This window comes from Alosa sapidissima, chromosome 9 (assembly GCF_018492685.1).
Source record: "Alosa sapidissima isolate fAloSap1 chromosome 9, fAloSap1.pri, whole genome shotgun sequence".
NCBI classification, from domain to species: Eukaryota; Metazoa; Chordata; class Actinopteri; order Clupeiformes; family Clupeidae; genus Alosa; species Alosa sapidissima.
Window position 1 is genome coordinate 24,963,109 of NC_055965.1, and position 19,509 is coordinate 24,982,617.

A 19,509-nucleotide genomic window follows, 5' to 3' on the forward strand; every position below is an offset into this window, starting at 1 on the left:
TTGCCAGGCAATAGCCTACTAGCCTACTTTGAAAAGTAGTATTGCCGTGGCAATACTGGTGACGGCAGCCATGTCCTGAAGTAGCCTAAAGCATGTAGGCTAATGATTCCTGAAACATATATGAAGTCCATTCTGTGGCTATTGAAATTTGGGTATATCGTGTTAACTGTAACACAGACACAAACACATAAACACACATACACACACACACACCCTCACACACATGCAACGACATACAAACACACCTACATACCAGGGCTTTGAACCGGTTCAAGGAACGAAAACGAAAACTGGGAACTTTTTGTATTTTACAGGGAACAGAAACGAAACCGGAAACGTTATTATTTTTTATGTTCTGGAACAGGAACACTTATTTAAAAATAATGGTAACCGGTTAATACCGGTTTTATTTCGTTCCTCAAAGTTTTCGTTGCCTAAAAAAAAAAAAGTAATTATTTTCCTGCGCACGTTACCATGAGGTTCACTTCCTGTGTGACATCACATCAGACATTCGCTGACTGTATGGAGAGAGAGCGGTGGATTACAAAGTCTCCACTCCACATCTTAAATAAGGGGTAAATTACGATCCATCGTTAATTAAAACGCTCATTCCAAACACAATAACAATAGCTATATTTGTCGACTCCACGTTAATGATGGACTAGCGAACATTTGGCTAAATGGCGCCAACACCTCTGTTTGCCTAATGCACAGATGGCTTGTTACGGTATGAGTAGGCCTACTGGATGGCCTTTCCCCCCGACAGTTGGAATTTGTTGTTGCCCGTGTCTTAATCATGTTGTTACGTTTGTGTGGACATTTTCTCTTTTAACAATAAACTACACATTTGAAAAAATAATATAATTATTATTATTTAATAATGGTTGTAATATTATTACGTTTGGTTTAAGCTGGATGAGAAAGATGTGACATAATTCTATAGCATTAAACAGCTGACAGGAACGAAATGAACCGTTCCGGGAACAGTATTTTTTTGTTTTAACCGGTTCGGGAACGTCAATTTATTGGTGGAACTCATAACCGGAAACGTTATAATTCCGTTTGTGTTCGGAACGAGCCGATTGGGAAAAAAAAATTGGTTCAAAGCCCTGCTACATACACAAACATAAACACGCACACACACAAAAAACACACACAAAAAAACTAACTGACATGCAGGCACACACACTAAATAAACACACAAAGAAGCACACATATACACAAAAACAACGACACACTCAATTACAAACACAAAAAGGAACAAAGTAGGAAATGAACACAATTTGACAAACGTAACTTATTTTTGTGGATAAAATGTGCTAGACCAGGCGGCGGTCATATTTTGGACCTAAGTAAGTAAGTACTGTATAAGTACATATACTCTTTTGATCCTGTGAGGGAAATGTGGTCTCTGCATTTATCCCAATCCGTGAATTAGTGAAACACACTCAGCACACAGTGAGGTGAAGCACACACTAATCCTGGCGCAGTGAGCTGCCTGCTACAACAGCGGCGCTCGGGGAGCAGTGAGGAATTAGGTGCCCTGCTTAAGGGCACTTCAGCCGTTCCTACTGGTCGGGGTTCGAACCAGCAACCATCCGGTATATCGTGTTAACTGTAACCCACCCTCTGAGGCCTTTTGTGACACATAGAACATACTTTTTAATGAACCTGACGTGTTCTTCATTCTCTGATTCTAAAAATGGAATTTTTGAGTCATTAAAACTTAATACAAAGTGGTTTTGAGCCATTTTAAATCGCTGAGCTGCAGCATCGGGTGTTCGTAGACTGTGCGTTCCTCCTCCGTCTACTGACAGCCAGGGCGTATACATTTCTTCTATGGCTGCAAACGGGATTCACTCGCAGTTAACCAAATATTTCTTTATTAGGGCAGGGCAGGCATATTTCTGGCTATTAAATTATTTCTAAACCAGTCTGCTAAAGTCTGTAGTGAAGTCTGTGTAGGCTTTTCCAGGCTCCATTTCTTTTTACGAGACACCCTGCTCACCAAAGCCATCTGGCGGTTGCTGCAGCGTCACTGGAGAAATACAAATTAAAGTCGCGTGATCCCGCGGGAAGCTGGCCAATTTGAAGTAATGCCCACTGTATCTTATATTTGTTTATTTTTAAATGTAGCCCTTTTACTTATTTACACTATTGTCTGTCTTGCCAGTTTTATACATTTCCTGTGGTTGTTCTTATTGTCCATTTGCTGTCCCAGGGCTCCCTTGAAAAAGAGATTTAAGATCTCAATGGGACTCACCTGCTGAAATAAAGGAACTAAATAAAACAAATAAATAAATGTGGTGATCTCATAATTAAATCATTTGCTTTAGTAACTGTATTTGAAATATTTTTTTTACGGTTCCTACACTTTATCCCTCTAATCCAACACACGTTTTGCCTCCATCCTGTAGTCTTTGCAGAAACAGCAGAATGAGGAAGAGTTGCAGGATATTGTCACAGGGAAAAACCAACAGACTATGCAAATTCTGTGACACAGATATTTCACATTTCTGACACGTATATGGCAGAAGGTTCCTGTGAAAAATAGTTACACACTAAAAAGGAATGTTAAATGGGAAAGGAAGATTGAATGCTAAAAAGCTCAGACCAAAGCTTCAGAAATATCTTGTAACCATAGCTTAAGTTTGTCACACAGATTTCTTTTAAATTCTGGCGAGATGCCGTGTGTAATAAGACAGCCCACATGCATCAATACAGACAGATGTGTAAGGGCGAGTTTATCCTCTGCTAATTTCTGACACAGTGACGAGTGGATGAGCGATTGTAAACGACAGATTAGAGCTAGTGAGCAGAGCGGATGGACTTTTGTTGAAAACAATTTTGTTTTTTAATTTAGATGATTTATGATGGTTGGCCTGCTAGACCAGTAAACCTCTTGCGAAAACATACCTTCAGCTGGTTTACCCAGCTTATGATGGTAATTCAGCTGGTTTTGCTTTTCGCACCACCTTAAGCTGGTCATTTTATCTGGTGTTGCTGGTTTAACTGGCCATGCCAGCTTATGTTGGTCATTCTAGCAAACCAGCATGACCATCTTACACTAACAATGTCAAGCTTGACAGGCTGGTCACGCCAGCATATCCAGCTGGTGGCCTAACCAGCTACACCAGCAAAGACCAGCAAGAGCTGGAAGAAAACCAGCACCAAAACACCAGCTACCAGCATAAGCTGGTTTCTAGCTGTTTTTTTTTTCCAGCAGAGTGTACATTAAGACCAACAATCCCATCATAAACACATCAGTCATCAGTACCGCAGGCCCTCATTGGGCAAGTTAATAAAATAAGATTTGTTTCTACTCTTACTCATAAAAATAAGGATTATAAATACAGGTATAAGTACAGGCCTGCTGAACAGAGACACACAAACAAGACCTTTATTTTTACAGAAAATTTTATTTAGAAAATATATAGTTTAGGGTGGTTAATCTATTTTCCCTGGACATTATAGGCCAAAATGTATCCACTTTACACTAGATTCGCCTTCACAGAATAGAGGGCAATGTATTGTGCATGGCATGGAGGATGATAAGACATGTTTTAAATTGTGTCCATAGACAGTATAGGCTAAAATGTATCCGCTTTACACTAGATTCGCCTATACAGAATATAGGGCAATGTATGTGCATGGCATGGAGGAAGATGGGAAATGCCTTAAATGGTGTTATATCTCCTCTAGAGGGTTTTGTGCTTTCAGAAAATATATAGTTTAGGGTGTTTAATTTGCTTTCCCTAGACAGTATATGTCAAAATGTGTCCGCTTTACACTAGATTCGCCTATACAGAATAGAGGCCAATGTATTGTGCATGGCATGGAGGAAGATGGGACATGTCCTAATTGGTATCATATCACTTCTAGAGGTTATATGCTTTTAGAAAATATATAGTTTATGATATTTAATTTGTTTCCCTTAATAGTGCAGGCCAAAATGTATCAGCTGTTCACTTGATTTGCCTATACAGAATAGAGGAGTATGTATTATGCATGGTATGGAGGAAGATGGGACATAAGTTGATTAATGCTATATTTCATGTACAGGGCATATGCTTTTAGAATATGTATAGTTTTGGGTGTTCTATGATTTTGGTAAAACCATGACCCATGCATAGGCATGAATTTTATTAATCTTAAACTATATTTATTAGTATAGCATGCACCTTTTGCTAGACGTCACAACAATAGTCACCTCTTTGGAGGCTAGCTGCAGTTATCTGCACCTTTCTGTCGAATTTGGACAATATCATGTCCATCTTCAACTTTGCCTTTACAATTTTCCTTCATTCATTCACTTACATAAACATACTGTGCTGTCTAATTACTGTTTTAGCCAAAATTGTGCAAAGTAAAGAGGGATCATACAGGCCCCTCTGATTGGACAGACAGTCTATCAGTCAACCCCAGACAAGAGGTCAATAACTATACAAGTATATAAGTCTGGGAAAATGATGGACTGATACTTTCATGTGATATGTACTCTTAAAAGTGCTGGGTTATTATTTTAACTAAAGCACTGGGTTAATGACATTTTTACTTTTTATTGGGTTATCATAACCCATGCTGGGTTATTGTTAAGACCCAGGTGCTGGGTTAGTGGCTGAGAGCACAAAAAATCATGTAATGCACCCAGTGCCTGGGTAATTTTAACCCAGTCATTGGTCATTATAATATAGTCTACCAGTTGGATTGACAATCGCAAAGACATGAAGACAACAGTCTTGTACCCCTGGAACAGTGTTCTAGAATATTTGATTGCAACCGTTGGTCCTCCACATCAAGCGACAAGCCGGCAGTGAAAGCTCGAAGGTATGTTGAACTTGTGTAAAATCCGTATGCCACAATTTATATGTTGATATATGATATGATATTTGGTAGAATGCATAGACTAATCTGGTGTAGGCTAACTTTTTGAAGATAGTAACGTTATATTAAGGTTAACATTAACGGTGACGTTAACGTTGCTACACAAGCTATTTTTCAAGCTATTTGGTTATGTTAGCTGCTAACGTTAGCTGCTAACTTGCATACTGTAGGCCAACTGGCTAACTTAGGATAACACATAAGTAAACTCATTGTAGAAGTGTTTTTAATCAGATACTGTATTCTATGACGTCTGTTGTGGTTAGAAAGTGCTTTAACGGGATGTGTTTTCAGCAAACGTTAGGTAGGTAGAAGCTAGCTAGTTAGCGTTAACGTTAGCTTGCCACTTCGCTGGCCATTGCAGGGAGTCATAGCAGAGGTGAAGTTCGGCACTTCTTTTGAATCTGAGGGACTAGAGGTGACTACATATTTGGCATTTACGTTCAATTTAAACAGAACAGAAACAGTAAAGCGGAACTTCAAGTGTAACTCTGCCAAAATGCAGCCTAGGGTGTTTTAGGGAATGTACCTGAATCAAACTTTAGTTTAAAACCATAATTACGTCCATTTTTAAGCTTCTATGAGTTGTCGTTTTCGGGTGGGGTGGCCTTTTGAATGCACTACTATTTTGATACATGATCGTGTCAAAATCTGTATTTTTAAAACACTAAGAAGGCTCAACACAACTTGAAACTTTGATCGAAGTATTATCAGTGTCTATACACATGAACTCGAGCATTGAGAACATTGTTCGTGTACACATAGTTTACTAAAATGAAAGGGTTTGTTTTTAAAATAGCGCTAGCGATTTGATGCGATCATGTATAAAAGTAGTAGTGCTCCTATCATCAAAAGGCCATTTCACCTGAAAACGACAATGCAAGCTTAGAAGTGGCGCTTCGGACGTAATTTTGCTTTTATGACATCCTCTACATTCACATTGCACAGTAGCCTAGATCACAATCTACATATTTGTCATATAATGTATTGATAACAAGGTCCTCAAATTGTCTATAAACTAATGCTCCGTACATGATTATCTGTTCCACAGGCAATGTTCAGCCCCACTCATATTCCAGATCCTGCCCAGTTTACAGCTGCAACACAGGTACACAGTAAAACCTTGACCATCATCACCCTAGCATCTATAATTTGGTTCTTAGCTGAAGTTCACTTTGGTTTCAGTCATGTGAAGTTTGTCATCAGGAACACAATATATGAGCAGATATATCTAACTAGCCTACTATTCAAACATTGCCTTACATACTGAAATCCACTGCTTCATCAATCCCTTATTTAATCAAATATATCCCTGTTTGTTCCCTACATTTACTATGTGTGTCTGTTTCATAGCCATGTACAGTTACTCCCAACAGCAGCAATTGTTTTTTACTGGATGTATTGTACAGCTCAGCTGTGCTGTTGCCGTTTTCGTTGCTGTGCTGCTCAATAATGGAATAATAACCATAATTTAGGTCAAAATTGAAATCACAATTATTTAGCCTAAACCAGGAGTTCTCAACATTTTCTATCCCATGGCCCACCTAGACATACTTGTAACAAAACAGGGCCTGGTAAATAGCCTATTGTTAACATACTGTATGTGAATGTTAGCCTCTTATATTGACCTGGGTTAAGATGAGTTGCATGTGTGGCAATTACTCAGCCCACTGACTTTAGTTTATCTAATTGTGATAAACTTGACGTACTGTTCACTCCAATAAGTTTTTCTTTATTTTCTAATGACACCGGATAATGACGAAGGACTGTTACAGCGACCTCCACACCACCCTCTTCCAGAGCTCCTTCAGAAGACTAACGATAGTAAGATATTTTACATGTAATGTATGTTATCATTTCATAGTGACAACTGTTAATTGGCAGAAGGAAGCCAAATATGAAGGGCTGGGCTCTCCTGAACGTAAGCTATTTAGCATGCAGATGGAGAACACACTGACACAGGCACACACACACAAAATACACAGCACAGTCCTATTCAAAATGGAGAATGACAAAAATTACAGAAAAAGTTTGAGAACCACAGGTGTGGGGTCACTCGTTTAGCTCTGTTAGTTGGACCTGGGTGATGCTGTTATTTGTGTAACGGGCCCTTTTTCTGTATTTCCTAGTGGCACAAGATGATTGGCAACAAGAGACACCCAGTGATGAGCTCTCCTGAATGTAAGTTAATTAACACGCAGACACAGAACAGAGTCTGTAAAGCAACTTTGTAAGCAATTAAAGCTGTGTCACTCACAGACACTCATTTCGGTTACATTACCTGTACAGTCTAGTCTGTTCTCCTGCAATCAAACTAGCTGTCTTAGTCTAAAACTACATACAGTCAAGTTAGTTTGACCCAAGAGCATGGTGGCTAGCTAGCAGGTATCTTTATATTAAAGACAATGTTTCTACTACTAGGCTGATAGAGATTCCACTTGGTAGTCACTAGAGTAGCTGGCTGCCTGTTTCAGTTTTAATTTTGGGTAGGAAGAAAAGTCTCTCTCTCTCTCTCTCTCTCTCTCTCTCATAGGCTAGGCTGTGCAGAGTCCAAAAAGGCTGCCCTCATTCATACGTCATTCTGACTGAATCCGATATGATCTGACACTGATTACCTAAAAGAATCATTAATCTTTGTTTTAACCTTTTTAATCTTTGTGTTTCAAGTGTCCCATCTGTCCCGTCCAGACCTTCCACACAGGATCCCTCAAAGTAAGACATATTTTAGTGTATGATGTGTTTCATGTGTCTATACTTTTTACTCTGTGTTATGGTAGGCTAGAGGCTGAGAGGGTAGTCACTAGAGTAGCTGGCTGACTGTTTCGGACAAGACACATTTCATCCATTGTATTTTTGTTAACACCTATATTTTTTCTGTTTTCCACAGGTCAAAGATTTCCCAGATCAGCTCCTGCAGGATGCACAGGTATTTTGGACAAGTTCTCTCTACTGTTGTCACTACACTACTGTATTATGAGCATTGCTAGTTAATTGTATTTTTTTTTTTTAGTTTTTTGTAAAATGTTTTTTAGATTTTAGTAAAATTGTTGTTCAAAATGAAATGAAACAGTTTGAATGAAATGAAACAGTGTTTTTTACTTTTGTACTGTAGCCCATTTGTGGCAATCAATAAAAAATATAAAAATTAATATAATGTATTCTCCTATGTCTATTTCATCTGATTTTTTCAGCCCTATTTCACCTTGATGTACATAAGTAAAATAAAGTAAAGAAATATGTTTTTGGAAATCCATAAGCAAAAAAACAGAACACCCAATAGTGGGTCAAATATATAACCCAACAGAGAGGTAAATATGAACCAGTAATGGACTGGTAGGTCATATCCATTTTTCTGGGTTATTTTGACCCATCATGTTAGTAAGAATGACCCATAGTTGGTTTGATAAAAGTAACCCAATTTAGAGTTAAAGTCACCAACCCAATGGATTATGTTATTTTAACCCAACATGAGGTCGGTCCAATAGTGACCCAGGTACCTGGGCTAGGAATAACCCAATTTGGGTTGTTTCCAACCCAGCATGTGGATATGATTCAGTGACCTCTAAATCAGACCACCAAAAACACTTTCCTACTGTAGGCTGAATAATGCTTAACTATGTGTTTGTACAACTTTAACATTGTGGAACACGTAAATGCAAAAACACGCTGGATCTATTTAAAGACTGAACAACCATTTCCATTTATTCAAAGGGCCAAAATAAAAAAATAGACATCAATTAGCAACAAACCAGTCTGAAATAAGCCTGAGAAATGTACTAACTCTTTGGAAATAAAAGAATGTTCCTTAACAATGCAATATTCTAAAATTCCATGTTAAGTTAGATGGGGTCAGATATTCTTTAGAATGCTTATTCTACAACATTCTAATTACAGTTTTGTCAGTATTTGCTGAAGGATAATGCATAAAACAACCCTCATTTTAACATATTTCCACCAACTGGATTTTCATGGACTTTTACTATGGTGTTTAGATCACCAATTTAAATATAAAAATGTGAAAATAAATTCTGTTGCAATTTGTTTTGGGTCAGACCTTACTTTGCCTAGACTATGAGCCGTCCTCCAAGGTATGTGCAGTTCCAGCTAACTCGATGCATAGTTTCACTTTCTCTCATATAAAAGAACAGGACGCAGAGTCTTTGCAGCACAACTTTTCAACCTTCTTCAACCTGCCACCATCAGGTAAGAGTGTGTTTCATTGACTGTGTCCATAGACCTTTTTACTTACTCCGACTCCAATTCTATATTTTAAATCCATTCTGGGGCCATATTATTTCTAGTCTTATAGCTCTCACTAGTGATGAGTCCGGTCTCGAGACCAATTTCTGCTTTCTCGGTCTCGTCTCGGACTCGTTCCTTCAAAGACTCGGTCTTGACTCGGTCTCGGACCACAGTGGGAGGAGAAGGACTCGTAATTTCAGACCGAGTCCTCGAGACCAACGCATTTTTTATGTTCATATAAAAAAAACAGACAACACATAACAATAATAAAATGCAATGTTGACCGGCATTATTTGAAAATGACATCCCATGGTGCAATGCAAAGATGCAGTCAGAGCCGTTTATTTATCTCTATGGCTCTGCTGCCGGTGAGTGTCTGTAGGTCAGCATAGTCCATATTAAGGCGAGACACGGCAGGTGAAAACATCGTTTTTTCATGCACTGGTCAATTTCGAGATTTTGGGCTAATTTGCTACCTTAGCATGTATTCTTTCACACTACTACAACAACAAAGCCCGATTTACAAATTTAGGTGTTTATTTCATTACATTTTGTCTACTCGCGCCTGTATATTTCTCCTAAATTCACCAAAAGTTAGTCTTCTAACGTTTCATGCTCTACCGCGACCGTGCTACAAAACATAACATGTGTAGTACTGTTGGAAAGCTCTGTTTTTCCTGCATGACGTTGTGCTATCCAAATATGGACACTTCCTTTGTAACCGCAACCAATCGCGAAAGTTCAAAGGCGAGTCTAGGCTGAGAACGGAATCTCTTGTCTGTGTTCCAAGGCTGTTTTCTCAAATTGAGTTTTTCTCATTTTCCAGTAGATACATCTCAGCCTATGTAGCACCTATGTACACCAAACTTTCCAGATATACAGTTAGCAGTGCTCTGAAGATATTTACAGAGGGATTTGTTAATAAATCATTCCTGGCCTGATTTATGTGTCATTTTATTCAAAAATATATGGCAAAAAATATATGACAAAAATTCGATTTTTTAAGGCTATGGACAGTATATTCTGATTTCCTAGGTAATGAAAGCAGATATCCTGAAATCCCTCTGTAATTTTATTTTTATCTTGTATGCAAACAAAATGAAAAAATAATTTTGCACCTGGCTTCATCATATGTTCAGATCTATCTACCGAAAATATATGCAAATGTGCGCATATTTAATGAGATAATGCCTAATTTGCATAATTAGACATTCGAATTTCAAAAACTTGTAATACATTTTTTGTTCATACTTGTGTAAGTAATCAACTGAGGAAGTTTCATGGTGATGTCTATTATTTTAAAATTTTACCCTATTCACCTGTAGTGTCTCGCCTTAAGACGTTAAGACTGCTCCTCTAAACAATTCCTAATCTAGCTTAGTCTGTAGGCCTAACTGTTGATTATTAACTGGAGTGATATTAAATTATGAATATTAAAACTGAATTTTTTTTATGGTCTTGGTCTCGACTCGGTCTCGACTCCTAAAGGACTCGGTCTCGACTCGGACTTGCTTCCTCAAAGACTCGGTCTTGACTCGGACTCGACTGTATTTGAAAACCAACAGACTCGGTCTCGACTCGGTCTCGACCCTTCAAAGACTCGGTCTTGACTCGGGCTCGGCATAGGCGGTCTCGTCCCCATTACTAGCTCTCACACACACAAAAAACTAGGGCTGTCAAACAATTAAAAAATGTAATCAAATTAATTACATACTCTGTGACTAATTAATCTAAATTAATCGCATATATATTTTTTGCTGTGAAAGTATTTTAAATATTTAAATTCAAATGAATCATTGAATAATCAGCATTAGTGACATTACAATTCAAAAACTCTTTTATTATTATTTTCACTGTTCAAATAATGGCACAAATGTTCGCCTCTGTTCAAGGAACACACCTCGGTCAATGGTTGTATTGCATTCCATTAGAGGCTGGGTGAATAATGTATTTCATTGTAGAAAGACAACAATTATGGAAAAATTATATATATATATATATATATATATATATTTAAGGTAAATTATATAGTTTTTACACCTTTCCTGCCAGTTTGTTTGAATTTGGCAGAAAGGGATAGCTTAGTCCACCAAGAGATGCATTTGCTTACAGAATTTTGGCACTGGGAAACAAATTGTTACATTTAATTCACCTGGTTTAACAACTAACACATGTTTATATATGTAGGATAAGGGCTCCGTGTGTCTGCCAAGGGGCCTGCACTAAAAGATTGTGCTGTAGGCCAGTGTTTCTTAACTGGTGGGTCGCGGGACCGTTCAGGGGCTTGTTTCTAGAAAGCGTTGTTTGCTAACTTGCGTCGCAACCTTGGTAGTTCGCTCCATCGTTCTTGGATTTGGTGTTTCTAGAAAAGGGAGTTTGAACTCTCAATCGCAAACAAGGACCCAAGTTTGGTCGTTTGAACTACTGCCCCTGGGCAGTCGCACTTGTGTCGTTCCTTGGTAGTTCCAGTTGGTGTCCGGAGCGCCTAACCAAAAATCACAACCGCCTAACCAAAAAATACGAAGTGGATGTTTATCTCGTGACTCAATGATTGATCTGTCCTGTAGCTTTATTTTGATTAAGAGACTGACTACCCTACTTGGCTCATTCTTTCTATTTATGTTAATTCGAGTATTGCCTAGCTTTTTGATAAGCTAGTATTATAATCTTCACTGAGACTTAAAATCAGCACAGTGATAAATGGTGTAGTGGCTAAAGCAGGTGACTTGTTATCCCGGCGTTGTAGGTTCGATTTTCTTATGATGTGAGATTCTCGCTACCTGCAAGTGAACTAGTGTGACACGTAGATTCAGTTGTTTTTGACTGATGTATTGTACCTATGGTCTCTTGATGTAGAGTAGGCTAACTATATACATAAATATGTATGGTCAAAACCTATTGTTGTGTCTCGTAGGCCTACTCTTACTCAGAGGTGAAAAGAAGAGATAGGATGCGAACTCCGGCCGAGTGCGTAGTGCACTGACGTGCTGCCGTTAAGCCACGCAACAATTGATAACAATTGCGATACCTAGACATTCATCCAGGCTATATATTTTTTCCAATATAGATATTTAACACAAATAATGGCACATATTGGTCGGCTTCAGTAAAATGTTTTATATACTTGCAATAGGTTTAGGTTTTTGCAGATGATAATGACAATGCCAGCATTAATCACTCGGTTTAAATTAGAAAAATGTCAACATAGGCTGTGGCAGAGAACTTCTAGGGGGTGGGGTATTACACGTTGCCACTGTTTCCACCAATGATATGTATCGCTGCATCATCAACAACGTTGTTGGAACTACAGTGTTTGAACGTCGGAGGTAGTGAATTGCGACACAGGTACAATGCTTTCTGGAAACAGGTGTAACAATGTCGTTGTTTGGTCGCAAGTTGCGTCGTACCATGGTGGTTGAGCAATGTCGTTACTAACTTTTCTAGAAACGACCCCCAGGGTGGGTCGCGGAGCTTGTGGTAAAAAAAAAAAACTAAAAAAAATTACTTACCTATAAGATCTAATATGAACCGTTATTTTGATAGACTTTATTCGTATGTCAGTCATTGGCATGGACATAGACAATGTTTATGTGACAGGTCATGTTAGACATCATTTTAGTGAATCGGTTAAATAGGTTACGACCCTGAATATTTGAAGTAGGATATGGATTCACTTAAAGTGAGGACAAAATGGGACAGAAACCCCAGTGTGTGGTGTGCAGTGAATTGCTGGCACATGAGAGCATGACCCCCCAAATAAGCCAAATGGCCACCCAAAGATCAGATCTTCCAAGGAATCCAGTTTTGCCTGTCTGTCATCTGAAGTATTTTGCCACCTTGCTGCTCCTCCATGTGTTGTGGTTGAAGTCTTTTGCACTGAGCCCGACTGCAGCCACAACAAAAATCTTTGGGACATTACGTCAACCAAGAGCAACCTAGTGGCGAAGCACATGTGGCATGCAATGTAAAGTCCCCTTACGTCAACTGTCAGTCAGTCACTGACACATTTTGAACGTGAAGCACTGCTTGAAATAAAGTCAACCAGTTATTTTGGTCTCTCCACTAGTTTTAATGAACTCCAGTAGAATAACTAAATATCTCTGCTTGTTTCATGCATGTTTTCTCCAAAACATAACCATACAAACACCTAAAAATATGTCTATGATTATGCTTGTTGGTCGCAGTTTTGCTGGATTTCACTGGAGCTATCCAACTATCTTCTAAAAACATTATTATTTGCTATTGGAAAAAAAAGTTTTTTGAACTATGTATCAGTCCTGCAACTTATACTTCTGACATATCTTTTCTTTGTACACAGATAACTCTTCCTCACTGCCAATTCCCAACAACAAGGAAGGGTTCAGAAAAATGGAAAAGAAAAACATACGTTACTTAGACTTTCAGTTTAATAATGAAGATTTTCATTTTGAAAAATATTCAGATGACGAACACTTGCATATGGTAAATAAACGCCCAGATACTTTTAAAAAGACAGTAAAAAAGGGAGCTGGGAAAGCAGTGGCAAATGGAGCTGATATCGCGTTCATAAGAAATGGCATTGGAGTTCAAGCTAAAACAGGTGTTAGTAAACATGAGGCAGAAACAGGAGTGCATGTGGCTGAACTGGCCAAACTCAAGGTCTTATCAGCTGATGCTGGGGCTCGGGCCCTAAATGCTTCTGCATCTGCATCCGCATCACCTGTTGGAGCAAAAGCTTCTGCCAAAGCAAATGTGGCGGAGGCTGCAGCCAGTGCTGCCCTTGTGGAGGGGTTCATTGAAGCCAACGCAAGAGCTGTTGCTCTTGAAGCAGAGGCGCATGCAAGTGCTGGACTGGAACACCTTGGAGCCCTTGCAGGTACCTGCATTATTACAGGTTTACAGGCAGGCAGGCACATAACTGAAACTTGTGGAGCTTCCACTATAAGTGGAACTGGCTCCACCATACATGATAGCGGTGTGTACATTTGAAAGAATTTGACCAGTCTTCTAAAATAATTAGCCTTGTGAGAGTGTCCACATAAGGACCAGGCGGGGGGTAAAATATGCTACATCACCGATTTTGAAACTTGATGAAACCAATTCGAGTCCACCGAAATACTCAAAAAGCCAAAATAGCACGACATTTGAAACAACACAGGTTGTTAGGACCTCTTCCTTGTTTAAGGCCAAAAACCTCAAAATGTTGATCATGTCTCCTGATCAAATCCAAGCTATATTTAATGTCCTGGGTACAATATATTCCCTGATCTGACAATGGGTGGGCTATAAAGTAAGAAAAGAGAGTAATGACTGTCTTGCTATATTAAAGCAACACTATGGAAGTTTTGCTCTTGGGGTCCCCCTACAGTTGGGAAACAGTATTGTCTTCTAGTACTGTCGTAAAATCTGTCACGGTTACACCAGGGGATACACATGCATTTGTTGACAAGCCGAAGTTTGATATTGATCCTCGTCCGGCCTTTGATTTTGTCACTCTCCCTTTCTCTTCCTAGTTTCCTCCGACAAAACCTATGCCTTCTTTGGTTTCGTTACTGCTTCGGCCATGACAACAACATACATGAGTTACAGCCGGCAAACAAATGCTAGTTCTCTCACGTCCGAATTTGAGGAAATGTGGGTGGGGGGGGGAGTGAGGTATGCCGTAGAGCAGTCGAGTTTTGTAGTTCTTTTTGTGGTCGGGTTACTACCCGCACCCAGAAGTTCCGTAGTGCAAGTAAAAACGATACAGACCCTGTCAGGCTATGGCATATGTGTCATTCAACCTATTGTAAGTCGATGTACCATCACACGGGTCTTGGAAAAATATTATGAAGGTTGAAAAACTCCATAGTGTTGCTTTAAGGTTTTGCACCTACGTCATAATATCACGTCACCATTTGTTTACAACTAGAGTGGTAGACAAGGCAGAGTGGTAGGTTACTACAACAGTCCGGTTGCATAGGCTACACATAGTTACAATAGTTAGACATAGCTTCAAAATGATATGTCAATTGAAATGTTAATATTAAAAATTGACCGAGATGCCGACCACTTATGTAACTACAACTACTTGTAGTTGGCTTTGCAATAAGAAGCAAAAAGACGACGAATAACGTTTTCCATTAGATCCTCATGGTTGTGGAGGATGGTGATGGTTAGCAGCTGTGTTAGTGTTTTATTCTCAAGATGATGGCCTGTGTAGGCTACTATCTACGGAAACGTTAGCTAAACACATACATATCATACAACTATCTGTCATCAAAAAATGAACTGCCAGATATAGGCTATTAAGGGAAAAAGTGCAACATTTAAACATGGCAAGAATATATTTTTACCGGACCAGTTTGTTCTTATTTGTCTCGAGAAATTTGTGCTTGTGGATATCAATCACATATCATTCCTATCATGAGTGTCATTTGATTATACTGTATTATCACAACAAATGCTAAGAAATTAAAACAGAATAGGCTAAACGTCCTGTGCAGGGGGTCGTTTCTAGAAAAGTTAGCAACGACGTTGCTCAACCACCATGGTACGACGCAACTTGCGACTAAACAACGACACTGTTACACCTGTTTCCAGAAAGCATCGTACCTGTGTCTCAATTCGCTACCTCCGACGTTCGAACACCATAGTTCCAACAACGTTGTTGATGATGCAGCGATACATATCATTGGTGGAAACAGTGGCAACGTGTAATACCCCACCCCCTAGAAATGTTCTAATCTAAACCGAGTGATTAATGCTGGTATTGTCATTGGCATCAGCCAAAACCTAAACCTATTGCAAGCATATAAAACAGTTATCTTAAGCAGACCAATATGAGTCATTATTTGTGTTAAATATCTGTGTTGGAAAAAATATATAGCCTGGACAAATGTCTGGGTATCCCATAGGTTATCAACTGTCTCGTGGCTTAACGGCAGCGCGTTGGTGTACTGCACGCTCGGCCGGAGTTCGCATCCTATCTCTTCATCTCTGAGTAAGAGTAGACCTACGGGACACAACAATAGGTTTTGACCATACATATTTATGTATATAGTTACTCTACATCGAGAGTAACAATACATCAGTCAAAAACAATTGAATCTACGTGTCACACTCACCTGCAGGTAGCGAGAAGCAAGAGGACAATCTCACATCATAAGAAAATCGAACCTACAACGTTGGGATAATAAGTCATCTGCTTTAGCCACTACACCATTTAACACTGCTGTTGTTAGGGACTGTGAAGATTATAATACTAAAAGCAAGGCAATACTTTAATTAACATAAATAGCAAGAATGAGCCAAGTAGGGGAGCAGAGTCTTAATCAAAATTAAGCTACAGGATAGATCAATCATTGAGTCACGAGATAGACATCCACTTCGCAAATTTTGGTTAGGCGGTTGTGATTTTTGGTTAGGCGCTCCGGACACCAACAGGAACTACCAAGGAACGACACAAGTGCGACTGCCTAGGGGCAGTAGTTCAAACGACCAAACTTTGCATCCTTGTTTGCGATTGAGAGTTCGAACTACCCTTTCTAGAAACACCAAATCCAAGAACGATGGAGCGAACTACCAAGGTTGCGACGCAAGTTAGCAAACGATGCTTTCTAGAAACGACCCCCTGGTCAGTAGGCTAACTCCTGTATGGCAAAATAAACTGATTTGATCCTATGAATTGTGTTGCGATCACACACAACTGAACTTAACACAGCAACCTCAAAAAACACTGTTGAACCTAATGCTTCAATCATGTAAGAAATGTATGAATTATCCTTACCCGTTTAATCGAGTCCATATGACCAAAATAATAGCATATTTAAAGGCTGTTGTGAGCTAGCCGATGCTGCAATGACTCATCGTTTCATACAATTAATGAGCTTTAACAATCTCACATTCTGAGTGTTTCTGGTGGGTATATATCCATGCAGATCGTCTTCGATTGAACCATCAGTGTTTTATGTCATAACATGTTACAGGATTCATGACTTTAATGCTATTAATGTTACATGATGCTGACTGACACTGGCTATAACTGTATCGATAGCTTACTAACGTTTAAATGTCTACTGCATCTACTGCCTACCAAAACCTGTCCCTGTTCAGTTATTATTATCATTACCCATATCAGTTATTATGTCATTATTAATAAACTATAACATGTTATTTAATTCTGTGTCAACTTTCAGAGGGAAGACATGTATGAGTCCTTCCTGGCCAAATTTCACAGCTTCTAAGAAAGTCTATCGTCTTTGTGTAAACTGAGTTTTGATCAGAAAAAAAAGTTAAGGTTAGGCTACATCTTTGGCGGTTCTCCCATACGGATCAACATCCCAAATCAGGGCAATTTCAGTAAAATAACATTCCCGTGACAGGCTATCAAATATTGAACAATCGGATAACGTTTCATCATCACCTTTATTGATGCTTGGGTCTGGGTACATGTGTACAGGACCTAAATTGTGAGAGAGCACAATATTATGTTCAAGGTGTAAAAGTAGGCTATATATTTTTTTTGAGGTCACATTAACATTGACCTTTGACCACTCAAGTTTAATCAGTTCATCTTTGAGTGCAAGTGAATGTGTGTGACACAATAAAATAAAAAAAACTTCCTACAGCCGTATAATAGGGAGAGTTTGGCCTACTCTGCCAAGTTCGATGAATAAATACCATATATATTGGCATCCAACATGGCGCCCATTCGATTCCCTAGTTGGCCAAACTCTCTTTATATACGGCTCTGCCTACAGGTATTCCTCATGAGAATGTGAGATCACCCGGACTACTTGCGGAGTGACATGAAAGACGTGAATAAGAAGCACAAAACCCATTTTCCTTGACAGCGGCCTGTTATACTTAGCAACGGTCTGTTATTGAGAAATAACAGACTTCCGAACGTTGGGAAGGCCCATTCAAGTGAAGGCTCATTCTGCAGCATTATTAAGAGCCATGCAATAAGTAAAAGGTATAGAACGCCGGTCATTGTCGGAAAATAAGTCCCGACAGGGCGAACAGGACCCCGACGTGCCAGCGTTCTATACAGTACATTATCCTGCTTAGTACGTGGTTACTTCCCAAAACGAAAAAATAAACTCCGCACAATATGACTTTAAATTTATTTGTTACCGTATAGTTTGGATTTGATCAGTAAACATGACTGATGAAAATATATCCTAATTTGTCCACCATAAATGACCTAAACATTCTTTTTCAACCAGTCATTGCCTTACAACTCCAGTTTTAAACTAACCTGGGATGTTTTTTGATGGCATGGATTGTTGTGTTGTGTTTAAATCTGACAGCAGGAGGGACATCAACATTTTATGCAATTGTGGGACTTTTTTAAATGTTTTATTCATTTCTTTGGCCTCAAACAAGGAGGTCATAACTCCTCCATGTTGTTTCAAATTTTGCACTATCTAGGCTTTTTGTGTTTTTAGGTGGACCCTTCAAATGACCAAGTTTCGATGACGTAGCATGTTTCACCCCCGCCTGGTCCTCTTGTGGACACACTCTTAATTGCGCACCTGGTGTTGTCTGATGGGCCCCTGTTCACTGTGTGCTTGTTATGCTCATATGCATATGCAAGTATGATTCATATTTATTTGATGATTTATGATGTTCCAGGAGCCGAAGTTTCGGTAGCAAAAGTTGAAGCGGGTATCTCCCACACTCCTCTCCAGGCCCATGCTAAAGGTCCTGGGGCGAACGCAGAGGCTGGGGCTTCCTGGACTTATGCAGGTGTGAGTGCTGGAGCCCATGCTGGAGAAGTAAGAGCCGGTCCCCTAGCACTTCGGGCAGGAGTCAAGTTTGGAGGAGGAATAAGAAATGGTGTCCCTGAAGTGGACCTGGGACCAGTCACTCTTCCTTGCTCAGTCATGTGAATCACACAATTGAGTTATAACGTTGATTTTTTTTTTCTAATGATAATTCACCAATGATGCTGTTGTGGTTTATAACAGTATCTCTTGGACACTGCACATATGCTGTACCAACACAGTGTCCACTGGGTCATCTTTGACCAGGTGTAGTAATCTCTTCATATCAAATGTGTTCACTGGGTCATCTTTGACCAGGCGCAGTAATCAATTCATCAGTAGTAAGTTCATATCAAATGTGTCCAAATGTTGTCTAATTTCAACAGATCTATTATGCATGTATCAATTGGCTACATCAAATCAATAAATGTTGCTCAATCATTTTTTGTTCTCATTTTAATATATATTTTTATGGGTGCAATTTGTATACAGGAAAGACAATGGGCTCAAGCGCTAGAGTGCTTGAGGTACCATCATGAAACTTGGTGAAATAAATTATTGAAGTGTCCCTAATCAGTGTGCCAAATTTCACAACTTTTCACCAGACGGTTCTATGGGCTGCCATTGACTTCAATGACGGAAGCGTAATAATAATAAT

General features: G+C 39.2%; 2 protein-coding genes across 4 annotated transcripts in view; both read left to right on the top strand.

Annotated features, from left to right (window-relative positions):
- The window catches only part of LOC121719458 (GTPase IMAP family member 8-like), a 130,188-nt gene that overhangs the window by 90,723 nt on the left and 19,956 nt on the right, over positions 1-19,509 (top strand). The gene's annotated exons all lie outside the window — the stretch shown is intronic.
- LOC121719568 lies at positions 8,976-19,294 on the top strand. The gene is made up of 4 exons (XM_042105312.1): positions 8,976-9,084; positions 13,442-13,978; positions 18,721-19,118; positions 19,170-19,294. The coding sequence occupies exons 1-3, from the start codon at positions 8,994-8,996 to the stop codon at positions 18,975-18,977; spliced, it is 885 nt and encodes a 294-aa protein (XP_041961246.1). The 5' UTR covers positions 8,976-8,993; the 3' UTR covers positions 18,978-19,118; positions 19,170-19,294.

Excerpts from the sequence above, each read along its gene's own strand:
- LOC121719568 (XM_042105312.1), top strand. The coding sequence starts at position 8,994 with ATGCATAGTTTCACTTTCTCTCATATAAAAGAACAGGACGCAGAGTCT. Across the intron at positions 9,085-13,441 it reads CTTCAACCTGCCACCATCAG|ATAACTCTTCCTCACTGCCA; the intron begins GTAAGAGTGTGT and ends CTTTGTACACAG. Across the intron at positions 13,979-18,720 it reads ACACCTTGGAGCCCTTGCAG|GAGCCGAAGTTTCGGTAGCA; the intron begins GTACCTGCATTA and ends ATGATGTTCCAG.